A 12,230-nucleotide genomic window follows, 5' to 3' on the forward strand; every position below is an offset into this window, starting at 1 on the left:
GTCATATATTCTGTGATATCTGCAGTTTACACATGGATCACATTTCCCCTGTTGTTGTACTGTGGTGCAGTCAGACATAGGGAATCATGTGTGCATAAATCAACACTGTGTATGTGTGTCCTGCATTCTTCTGCATAAACACATGCATGTATGCATGAGCACATTCTACTGGGTGAATATGTAAAGGTGACATTAGGCAGCCGGTTGCACTCTGTGAAAATGCCACCAGGTCAGACTCAGCAGCGGACTGACTTGGCTGCAGCGGTGTACCGCTGCTATGACGTCATACCTGGCCGGCAAAGAAGCCACACACACCGATGATGCACAGGATGTTGAAGACGGCCGAGCCCACGATGGTCCCCACGCCCACGTCACCTTTGGTGATGAAAACCCCTGAGGAGAGAATGAGCCAGCACATACACATACACACACACACACACATACACACACACACACACACACACACACACAGAACAGAACAGAACAGAAACACATATTTAGAGGCATAAAAAACCTAAAATTGCATTAATTTTTCTGTACAAATGACAAAATGTTGCAACGTCTGAACAAAGTCTATATGTATAATTCAATTTCTATATAAAGGAAACAGTAATGTAGTGTGATGACTGTGAACTTGTTTATTTTGTTGGTTCAGACAGATATACAGGACCACACTGAAGACGCCCATGATCAAAGAAGAAAACAAAACTAAACAGACGGCCTTTACCCACCAGCAATGCTCTGGAGAATCTTACATAAGATAACTTCAATGTTAGAATTTAGAACAAAGGAGGTAAAGAAAGGGACGGATGGATGTGGTGAAGACTTGTACCTATGATGGATGTGAAGAGTTCAGGAGCCGAGCTGCCGGCGGCCATGAAGGTAGCACCTGCTACGTCTTCACTGAGCTGGAGACGCTGGGAGACACCAGAAGGAGACACAAATATAAAGTAGATTTTTCCACAGGAAATTGCAGCTGCAGTTAGAAAATCCAGACTAGTCCAAATAGTAGGAGATCAATCACTGCCTGACCTTTGACCCTTGAGCTGATTGTTAAGATCCACTAAAGCTTACTCATTATATGTGTGATTGTGTAAACACACTATAAATCTGGTATTTTACCACCTAATGTTAAAACTTGACCGTGTGTCAGACTGGAAGAGGAAATTTGATTTATTTCTTTTCTAGTTTCCTTTTTACTGGGAACTAACAATATCCTGTTCAGTGGGATAAAGACAGAAACAAAGTTTATTATAAATATGAACAACATAGAAAGATTTAGTTATTTAAATAAACCCTAAAAGGAAACCCTTAAGTTGAACAAAGTCTTGGAGATGAGGGAAAAGGGATAAAAACTTGGTTTGTAGCATAAACAGTTTCTTCTGTTATGTGGCTCAATATGTATTTGACATTTTGTACATGAACATGCAGTAAATTATGTATGCATGTATGTCTGTATATATAACATTATGATGCAAATGGAAGTTTCAGGAAAAAAAAGTGGAGTAAAGATTTGATTGTCAAAGCAGTGAAAGGGACACACTCTTCATTACCTGGGTTTTCAACTAAACCCTGAATTGAATACATTTCCTGAACGTAAACATCCCAGGTCAGTGATGATATTTCATTTGAAAACACTATACCTGCTTGTTGTTTTAATTTGAAAATCAAACTGCTGAATACCTCACATATCTTCTCCAGAGAGGGGACAAAGTAGTCATCACACACCAGAGCCAGGGCACAGAACATGTAAATGGTCTGTGGAGAGAGAGAAAGAGAGTGAAAGAGAGAGAGAGAAAGAGAGAGAGAGAGGGACTGAGTGATGAATATTCCAGGGATCAGGGATGCTGCTTGATGTGATGCATGTCATCTGATAAGGTGTCCAACGTAAGATGGGTCCCCACTGCACTGTTCACTGTCATAATGTAAAGCCAGCTGTGATTTTTTCAGATCATATTTCACATTTTATTATAATATTTATTAATAATTTTATAATATTCATTTATTATTTATTTTAACAAGTACTGCTGTTTACCTCCTCACGTCTCCACCTGCTGCTTTTTATTCTATTCTGAACAGATCTCTGAATGTGCCCTGAATGTTGCCTTAAAAACACCTCCGTGCTCTTACTGCTGCATTAATTCTATATGTAAATCACCATGAAAAATTAAACAAGTCTGCTAATTGAAGGCTAAAGAGTCAGAGATCTGATCCCATGCAAATGCAGTACGGTACATTAACGGATCGAACATTAAAAATTCATGAGTAACATAAGTGTGAGACCACACTATTTACATTTTTAAATATGGAAGTTAGCTTTTACTTTTGAAACATACTGCATTAAACAGGTCCAGGAGGGAAAGATCAAATATGGCTTATTCCCCAACTGAACGGGTGGAACAGAAAAGAAACATGACCTCTGACCTCAGCTTAATGCAATGTTGTATATTTGTTCAATATAATATTTATACATCAGCTCCATAAAGTCAACCCTTCAGCTTTAGTCATCTGCACCAGCCCCACTCCTCTGAAGTTACATGGATTTTCTCTCATTTGACTTTTCAGTTTAATTATTTTTGGCTCTATACATAGTTTCCAAGTTTATATCCTTTAATAAACAAAGGGTTTGTTGATTTGTTTAGCAGCATGAAATAAATGAAAGTGCAAGTGAATAGACGGCTGTGCTTATGCCCTGATATAGGTATTTCTGTCTTTGTTTGTAATATATAATATACATATATAATAGATAATAATATTTATATTTCTGTACAAACTTCAGCTAATTTTTCAAAGTATTTAACAATTGTTTGAAATTCTTACCACAGCAAAATAAATGTTTATCATTCAATCAAAGAAAATAAATTGAATACCATTAAATTCAAATATCCCTTGTGGAGAGAACAAACAATATTGGGTCTAACACTGAGCCTTGTGGAACACCACAAGTTACCTTCAGTAAAGATCCTTTCAACAGTCTCCTGCATAATAATATCTTGGCTGGACTAATTATAACTGTAAATAATCTACTCTAGTAACTGCTTTTAATAGTGTTTATTACTGCATATCAATGAATAAACACCCACCACATGCAACCTTTCCTTGGCATCACATAGTTTATACAATACAGAGCACTGAGAGGAAAACCAGCAATGATCAAGAGATGTGAAAACAGTGAGAGGAAATGTGTAAATAAAGGAAAGTGATTATTCTTATCTTGTCATTATGAACATTTCAAAGATGTGCTTACAGCATGACTGACAAGGTGATTGAATATTTCTGAGTCACATTTTACTGTGCACCTGCAGTTCTTCTACTCCCTGTTTCTGAAAGCAGGTGGAAGTGAGCTCAACTACCCAACACCTGCAAGAGAGCTATGACTGAGCTATGACTGTGTGTGTGGCCATCAGTCACTGAGGTGGAGATTTGTCATTTCAGGGCAGGCAAAGGCAAAGGTCAAAGGTCACATGTAATCCCGATGACTGGGTTTAATCTGGATTCTGATTTAGGCTTGAGATGGAGGCTAGGGAAAACAGCCTTTATCTCCATCTCAAGCCTATTGGAGCTGTGTTTTATGTGCGTGCCTGTAGAAGTGGAAGTGCTATCTGGAGTCGTGTTTGTGTTTTTGAGAGCAAATCTCTCATGAGAAGTGATGATGCCTGTGTTAATGAGCAGTGCAGAGCAGGGTGTGTGTGTGTGTGTGTGTGTGTGTCTGCAGTATGGCTGTCAAGTGAACAGCAGTTGACAGTAAAATACTGTGATATTAAAATCCAGAAAATGTTTCACAAACACACATGATCAGTGAGAATCTCTGACTGACGCCGGGATCAGTTCACAGCGGCTTCACTTGTGGCTGAATCACAGGATAATACAACAGATAGACAGAATAATCTAATCCCGTATTTAAGTCAACATCCCTGAACTAAGACCATATGCTGCTACTGTGCAAATGCAGTACACTTCCCACAACATGAGCTATGTGGTGACATGACACCTGTGCCGTAATTTGTAATTTGTAAACTCTCTGATTAACAATACAGGGAGACAGCAGGTCGAGAGACTACCAGTGTATTAACATGTAAAGGAAGGAAAATAATCAGGTAGGAGTACTGTCTGATTAATAGTTAAGGGGAACAGCTGCAGGTGGAGAGAGGGCTACCGGCACATTTATACAGCTGTGTACTCCAGCTGTTCAGTATGAAGCAAATGTTGGATAGAGTTGTAAGTTACTAATGTCTTTGTTATGAATTCCTGGGTTAAGTCCCAAACAAGACAGGTTAGTCTGAATTCAAATAATTGTGTTTTGAGTCATTATGAAGCCTTTAAACAATGAATGCTTTTAAAATGTACTTTGAAATACTCTTTTGCATTGTTATTCTTGGGGTTAAACATAGTGCTGAAACTACAGGTTAATGAATTGATTCATAGAAAATCAGTAATCAATTCAGTAATCAGCACTTGTTTTATAATGCAAAAATATTCCAAACATTTTCTCTTTTCATATTTTTGAATGTGTGTTTACTGCTTTCCTCTGTTTTATTATATAATTTATATCATTGTAAATGGAATCTCTTGATCTCCTTTTGATTGCTGGTTAAATCAAATAAGAAATTTGAAGATATTATCTTGGGCTCTGAGAAACTGGGCTGGAATATTTTTTTCATTTTTTTCCCTTAATTTAATTGACTAAACAATTAATAAATTATTTTCTAAAAATCAACAGATTAATTTCCCAGGCTCAAGAACGACTTCATTTAATTAAACTGATTTAAACTTTTAAACTAGTTTTGCCCATTTTGTGTGTGAATTCTCATTTTCTAAAGATGAAAAAGTACGACAGTACAACTACACAGTATACTATACTATTCTGCAAGTATGAGACGTGATTGTCCTTCCTAAAACTAAAGGTTTTAAAGGTTAGACATCAAAGGCAAATAGTTGGTGATACTATATTTTTTTTGCTTTGTTAAATATCCAAAGCATCTTAGAAAAGGTTACTTTTATTTGCCCTTCTCCTGCAGGAAAAGGCTAACTCAGAGGGTGGCTGCTCTGTAAGTAGTGACATTGCCTATAATGTCAGACGTGTACTGGCAAAATGGTCCATTCGGTAATTCTTAGTGCTCTGTTTATGTGCAGCAGAGTTCCCTGGAGACGCTGCTCTGCTGGCATGAGCTTCCATTACAGTCAGCCCCTGGAGACCATCAGCAGCAACAGCACAACACAACATGGGTCATCGTGTCCTGGAACATTCTGCAAGCCTTGTGCCAGTCATATTGGAGTGACAGCAGAGGGCTCCATTGTAGCCTTAACCTTGCGTATTGACCCCTGCTGGGCCACGCTGGAGAGGCCAGTGTGGCTGGTCATGCGTGTGCTGAACCAGTGACATGCTGCTGCAGAGGAAAGGAGAGGAGAGGAGAGCTGCAGATCCTGATGCTTTCCTGCTCAGCCACACAGGGTGAAATGTCTCGCACCATTTGTTTAGCCTTGCTTTGGAGAAGAGCAGTAATTATCCTATGACTTAATAAACTAGAATTACCGCCTCGCGGGTGTATGCCTCCGCCAACCAGTCAAGCTGCAGGAAACACGGAGAAAATCTCCCTTTTTGTTCCCGAGTTACAACGTTGAATAATGGCCAGAAAAGTGTTTTTGCATTTTGTGTGTATGATGTCACAGTGAAATTAACCTTTGACCTTTGGGATATAAAATGTCATCACTTCATCATTTAATACTATTAGACATTAGTGTGAGAACTTATCATGATTAGTGTATGAATGTGTTTTCTGAGCTCACAGTGACCTTGACCTTTGACCTTTGGCCACCATAATCTAATCAATTCATCAAGTAAGTCAAAGTGAATGTTTGTTCTCTCAAGGCGTTACAGAGATATCACGTTCAAAAGGATGACAACAAGAAAACATAATGCCATCGGTCATTTCCAAACTGTCACTGGTCTAGTTGCATTGTGGGTAATGTAGGTGCCAGGTTTTGACAAGGAAGATGAATGTGTAGAATAATAAAGATGATAAATCTGATATATCTCTGGTTCTGCTACATCATTATTAATCTTTTTACTTTTTTTAAAACTCGATGAGGACAATCTGCGTTTCTATACTTTTAAAGAATATTGTTGCTTTCTGTATTTTTATCACATTGTCAACAATCCCAGGATTAGACAAAAACCAACAATGGATTAGTCCATCTCTCTATACTCTCATATCATTTCTCCTATATATATTTACTGTAGCAGCCAAAAAAGCTGAAATAATTTCTGATTTGTAACAACACCCATGCGTTTGCACCGCACAACCACTGGGGGTGCTGTTTATGCGCATAACAAGAACAACGGAACATTTTCTGTAAAGAAGCAAAAATACTGAATATTTGTCAAGAACAGTAACACTATGAGCAGACAACATTTATATAACATGTAGAACACAATCTACTCAACAGAGCATGCTGGGAACTTATCCAACATGCTACATTATTATCATTTTCGTATCATGTCCCAGACAGATTGCACCATGCAGTAACAATACAACAATATGAGATTAAAAAAATAAAAAAAACTACATTACACATACTCACACAACCACATACACTCACAGTCAACTTGCACTAATATCAGATAGAATACAAATAAAATGAAAAACTTTCCCTGTAATTGTTCACATTTTCCTTTCAGGTAAGGCCTACATTTCTACCTTTTATATTATTCATGTATGGTTCCCACAGCTGAAGAAAGTCTTTCCACTTGCCCTTAGCAACGTAAGTTAGTCTTTCCAGTTCCTTTATCCTCATTCTCTCTCTTACATCCTTACTGTGGCACTCAGCCCCAAGCCAACTGATTCCTATTGAAGGTAGTAAATCTTTTCAATTGGGTCATATAAAAAAAACACTCAATATTTTCTCAAACAGCTGGTAACCGTAGTTTTTAGCAAATGTTAGTAAAACAGGAGTAAATACTGCATTTGGTGTGGATTTTTTCCAGCTGTGGATTAATACACATTTGTTTCTCTAGTGAGTATTTGTGCCAGCAGGACAGTGTGTGTGGGATTGACTAGAAATAATCTACAGTGTCTATGTTCATGTTAATGAGGGAACATGTCACCCAGGGCAAAGCTGTTGCTCAGTGATGTATTTTTAGTAGTTTTTGGACAACACTGTAGTTCTATGGCACAGAGGAAAACTGGATACACAGATGATATTTGTTCATAGGATCAATTCAATGTTTGTTTTGGTTTTTTTTATGGGATTTGTCAACAAGAAAGTACATTACGAATACTGCCAGACTAATCCTTTAAAGTCTAATGTAAAAGTGTTCTGCAAAAACAGTAAAAGGTCATTTGTGCACTTAGACACAGTCTGACATGTCGACAGACACGCACGTGAATGCAGAGTATGGTGACGGCAAACTTACACACAGAACATGTAGGGCCACGGCTCCCTCTGTTCGCTCCTTGTGTGTGAACAGGTCTGTAGGGAACTCGTGCAGAGCTGGAAGAGACAGAAACATGGGGTTAGAGCAGTTCATATACAGCATGTGAGTTTGTGTGTATGTATGTGTGTTTCAGCAGAGCGTGGCACAGGGAACATATTTCCAGTGCCCGGAAGAGAGGTCAACCCCATGAGCACAGAAACCCATTGAACTCATGTGTACTGACAAGGAGCCTTGCCCAGAGAGTACCTTGCCCAAGTATGTGACAGTCTAACTGTGCCCTTCCAAGGACTGTGTATGATTCCTCCGAGAGCGACTAGAGAATAGGGAAATGGAAAAAGTGAGCGTTAGGAGGACAAAGTGAGGGCAAAGAGGAGAGAGAGCACAGTAAAAATAGAGCGAGGGATATTTAGGGTACGTAGGATGGGAAGTAGGATGAGAGCAAAGACAAGAGAAAAGGTGGTGGGAGTTTAACCACAATTTGCAAACTCCTCTTCTCTGCATGAGAATGTGAAAACAATTGAGCAAGAGAGCACAACTGTGTGCGAGCAAAAGATGGGAGAGCAAAACTGAGGGAAAAGTGGAAAGTTGGCAGAAGGAGTGAGTGTGAAGGAAAACAGAAAGAGGTGAAAAAGGAGGGGGGGGGGCTGGCTTCAAAAGGTGGCTGGAGTCATTCTACACCCCCCCCCCCCCCCCCCCCCCCACCCTCCTCCCTGGCTTTTGACTTCCTCTCCTCTCCCATCCCCACAGTCCCTCCGTGACTGCCAAGACCGGTGACAGGCGCTTGGCTGCCAGAGAGAGTTGAGGAACCTTTGCCTCTCGTCCCTCAAGCATCAAGTCGCCCCTGTCATCGGCTCCTCCAACACAAATCAGGAGCCCACTCACAGGCCACTGCTAACATCTGTTACATATTTCAGCACCTACACTGTTCCCTGGGAAAGACAGGCCAGGCACCAGGCAGACACTTGGGCTAATGCTAATGATTGCTAACATGTGGTGCAACAAATGGCAACATCAGAATCAGAAATATTTTATCGAACCAGCTCAGTAAACACGGTCCATAGTACAACAATGTAAGAATGATAAGCATACGATGCGTTCACAGTCTGTGGGAGACGAACAAAAGACATCCGACCAGAGATGTTAATGATTCAGAGGAGTAATATTATCACACACGGGCAACATGCTACTTATTCAGCATGGTTGTGTGTTAATGCTGAATATTGTGTGAAAGTGAATGTTTGGTTCTGTGTTAAGTGTGACAACAGCTTATCCAGGAGGATCTCAAGACATCTACAACGGCTGAATAAAGGGAGGATAAATAATTAAACAAATAAATAAATAAAATGGTGAGGTTTCCAGGACATCTCTGCCTCAGTGTATTAGGGCCATTGTAGGTAAAAAAAAAAAGCCAGGGGAAGGGGGGAATATTCCGAGATAAAACGGAATTTTTCAAGATTACATTTGTAAATTCACAAGAAGAAAACTTGGATATCCTTTTAGATTAAAGTGGTAAATTTACAAAAGAAAAAAAAATGCTTACCAGGCATAATACATGGCAAGCAGCAGCATCTGTGGCGTGATGAGGTTGATCCAAACTTGCAAAATGAAACAACGTGGTTCCTTGACGGAAAAAAACCCACACAATATTTCTCATAAATCTATGGCTTTGAGTTTTTTCTTGACTTTATAAACTCAGAGAATATTCCATTTTTTTTCTCATAAATTTACCACTTTAATCCCAAAAATTGGTTCCATATTTTTTTTTTCCTTTCTTTTTACCTATAATGGCCTTCATGCGGCATCAGACATCTCATGCAACATGAGATTGATATATTATAATGTAACTGTTTAGAAAAAGTGCAATCCCTGACAAATCATTCTCAACAACACACAGCAGCAGGCAACATGTCAGATTATTTTCACAGCAGGAGTTTGATGACGAAGAAGGACAAGGCAACTCTAATGAAGCATAGCGCTGCTTTGTGGTGCTTTGAACTAAATGCTAACGTCAGCATGCTAACATATTCACAATGAGAATGCTAACAGGCATATGCACTGCAGATTAAGTTTACCATGTTTACCAGTACAGCTGATTGACACAGCAGCTCAGCCAGCACAACAGCAGGCATCTTTTATCATGCACATTGCTACTACACTGATAACGTTACAGATGACAGTGGCTGTGTATCATGTTGTTTCATGAGTTGTTGTGTTTTAAATGTTAAATGTTATTTGATTGAAAATAAAGTTTGTTTCTGTTTATTTGTGTCTTTGTGGACGGTAGTTTAGCATCTTATCATATTTAATTGTTGTTAACTAGAACTTAACTTAACTAGGACTAAGACTACTAACCACAAATTACATTCATTTTGCACCTATTTGGCCAAAAAACACTGGACAATGTGAAGCTTTGACCTGATGAAAAGTCAGAGGATCATCAAAATTATTACAATTCATCCTGTGAAGGCATGAATGTCTGTACCTGATTTATAAAGAGAAACTTCAGTCTGGACTCACACAGAGAACCAACCGAATGACTGACATTGCCATCCTTAGAGCCACGCACTACTAGAATGGCTAAAAACTTCCAGTAACTTGGCAATACTGCTAGATATGTTTCCAACTTGACCTGGATTTAAAGGTGTGAATCAGAAACACTGAGATTACATTCTGTAGTATGACTCTCGGAGAGTGTAGGATGCTCTCTGCATCATTCCCAGTCACTGGAGAGGCAGGTAGGCTACACATGAGTGGGATAAAGAATGAATGAATAAACCAGCTTATGAGTTAGGAATGTTTGAGTAGTTTATCATTCCACCTACTCTTAGTCTTATTTCAGTCTCGGGTCCTTCACAACATGCAGCAGAGAGAAATGCGAGTAGAAAGAATAGTTCACTACTTTCCCACTGTTTTTCTCCCACTCTCACCTCTTTTCGTACTCTGTTGACCTATTTGCATCCACAGTATCTTGCTGTGTTTGAGTGGCTGCAGTCCTCCTCTGCCCTGTTCCTCTGCTATAACTTCTTAAGCTTAACACAATGCAGAGCAGCCTGTAAAAAGCCACAGAGGGTACAGAGCAGCAGAGCAGACGGCCATCTCACAACGACAGCTGGATGTGTTTAATATTTACTGTTACAAGCCAGTGTTAGCTAGCTCCAACCCAGTCCAGCCAAAATGCCAGGCTAGTGTGTGAAGTGAAAGAACAAACAGCTCTCCTGATAGGAATTAGCGCCCAGTGTAGATGCAAAAAAGACAACACTCCTGTCTGAAGTAAAAAAAAAAAAAAATGCCATAAAAATCACCAGAGGTAGTGAGGAATTATGAGAGTGAAAGACAAGACAGAGACAGAGAAAGAGAGGAAATGATCGGAATGATGGAGCTGACTGTCTCCTGAAGTCTTCAAAGAGCCTGTAGATAAAACCCATACTGCTAATTAGCTCCAAGAAGCATGAAGCCCAATTTCCCACGAGAGGTAAGTACATGTGCGGATGTGATGCAGAACCACACACTCCCACAAGAAACCCACTGAACCTTTATGTAAACAAGGTGTTTAATGCACATCAACACTGAGAGGTTCCACCTCACAGCACCGAGCTCCTTCTAAGTCTGAAACACATGCTCACCGTGTCACACTGGTTTATAGATACACTTAAAGGATCATTTCCAGGTTTATTATTTGGGCCTCGTTTATGTAGTTTCGGCCACTGCTTATGACCAAAGCAACTGGCCGTTTGCCAACACCTCCAGGTTTAGCCTAATGTTAGCGGCTCACTTCGGCCCTTTATTGGATTCGGAGAAGTTTACACTTCATCAAACCCCAGCCAAACTCCTTGGAGATGGCTTTACGCTCCCTAAACATTAGTTAGAAGTCACCTTAAAAGCCCTTTCTCTTGTCATGTTCACAGTGAAGCATTCAGTCTCAGTATACAACCAATAAAACAGAAATATAACCTCTGTCTATCTTGCCCAAGTCTGTCAGCTGACGCTTTTGTTAGAATTAAAAGTCCGATCTTAGATTTTTTTTCTCACACAACAATACAAGAACAATGTGCTGTTTCTTGATTTCCTATAAATCAACTGGTAAGGAAGATGACTTTTTACCTTGGACATGTGGCTTCAGCCTCAGTCTTTAAGCATGATATCATGTATGTAGCCATCCAGTGCATATCAAAGACCCATTTCAAAGGGTTTCTCGCTTTAAAATCTATTTCAGTGCCTTGATTAAAAAGTCATCTGGAGATGGGGATTTCAACCAAATCATGGAGCTAATATTATAGCTGCAATAGCTGGCATCGGAGATTTAGGCGGATGTATTGTATCGTAACACAATTTTGATAACGACAGTAAACCAGAGCTGAAAAGCCAACATCAACTCAGGGAGAGGTGGACAGCCAGACTGAGGTGAATGGTGCTCTACATGAGCAGGTGAGACAAAGGGCTCAGCTGTTGAGTCCTGTCAAGTGGACGCGGTGATAGAGACGAGAGGATGAGCTCGCACGGCAGCCGGCGTTCACGGTGCCCGAGCTGACACCCGCTGCGCCAGGGGGAGATACAGGCGGCAGATGCACTCGTCGTCGCAGCCTTGTCTGGTTTACGCCAATGAGGACGCACAGATGACCCTGCTTAAATCCATATGCTGCCATTTGTCAGGGGTAGCCTCTGAGGGACTTTTCTGCAGTTCACGGAGGCGCAGCGCTCAGTAATTTCCATGTAGAAGGCTGGACACATGTTCTGTAGAGATTTTTCGAGTTTTCAAATTGAGTGCAAATCCCTGTAATTAGCTGAATTAAGACTG

The 12,230-nt window shown here is 40.0% G+C and overlaps 1 protein-coding gene across 1 annotated transcript in view; it reads right to left on the reverse strand.

Moving 5' to 3' along the window:
* Positions 1 to 12,230, reverse strand: part of LOC111673568 (sodium/potassium/calcium exchanger 3-like) — a 55,806-nt gene that overhangs the window by 14,698 nt on the left and 28,878 nt on the right. The window contains exons 3-6 of the mRNA XM_023431369.2: positions 7,415 to 7,491; positions 1,684 to 1,758; positions 833 to 917; positions 290 to 393 (exon numbers count right to left, since the gene is read on the reverse strand). Coding sequence (XP_023287137.1) covers positions 290 to 393; positions 833 to 917; positions 1,684 to 1,758; positions 7,415 to 7,491 — 341 coding nt within the window. The remainder of the gene's footprint in view (positions 1 to 289; positions 394 to 832; positions 918 to 1,683; positions 1,759 to 7,414; positions 7,492 to 12,230) is intronic.

Source organism: Seriola lalandi, unplaced genomic scaffold (assembly GCF_002814215.2).
Source record: "Seriola lalandi dorsalis isolate HSWRI2012SDOR001 ecotype SW California unplaced genomic scaffold, Sedor1 jcf7180002054921, whole genome shotgun sequence".
NCBI lineage: Eukaryota > Metazoa > Chordata > Actinopteri > Carangiformes > Carangidae > Seriola > Seriola lalandi.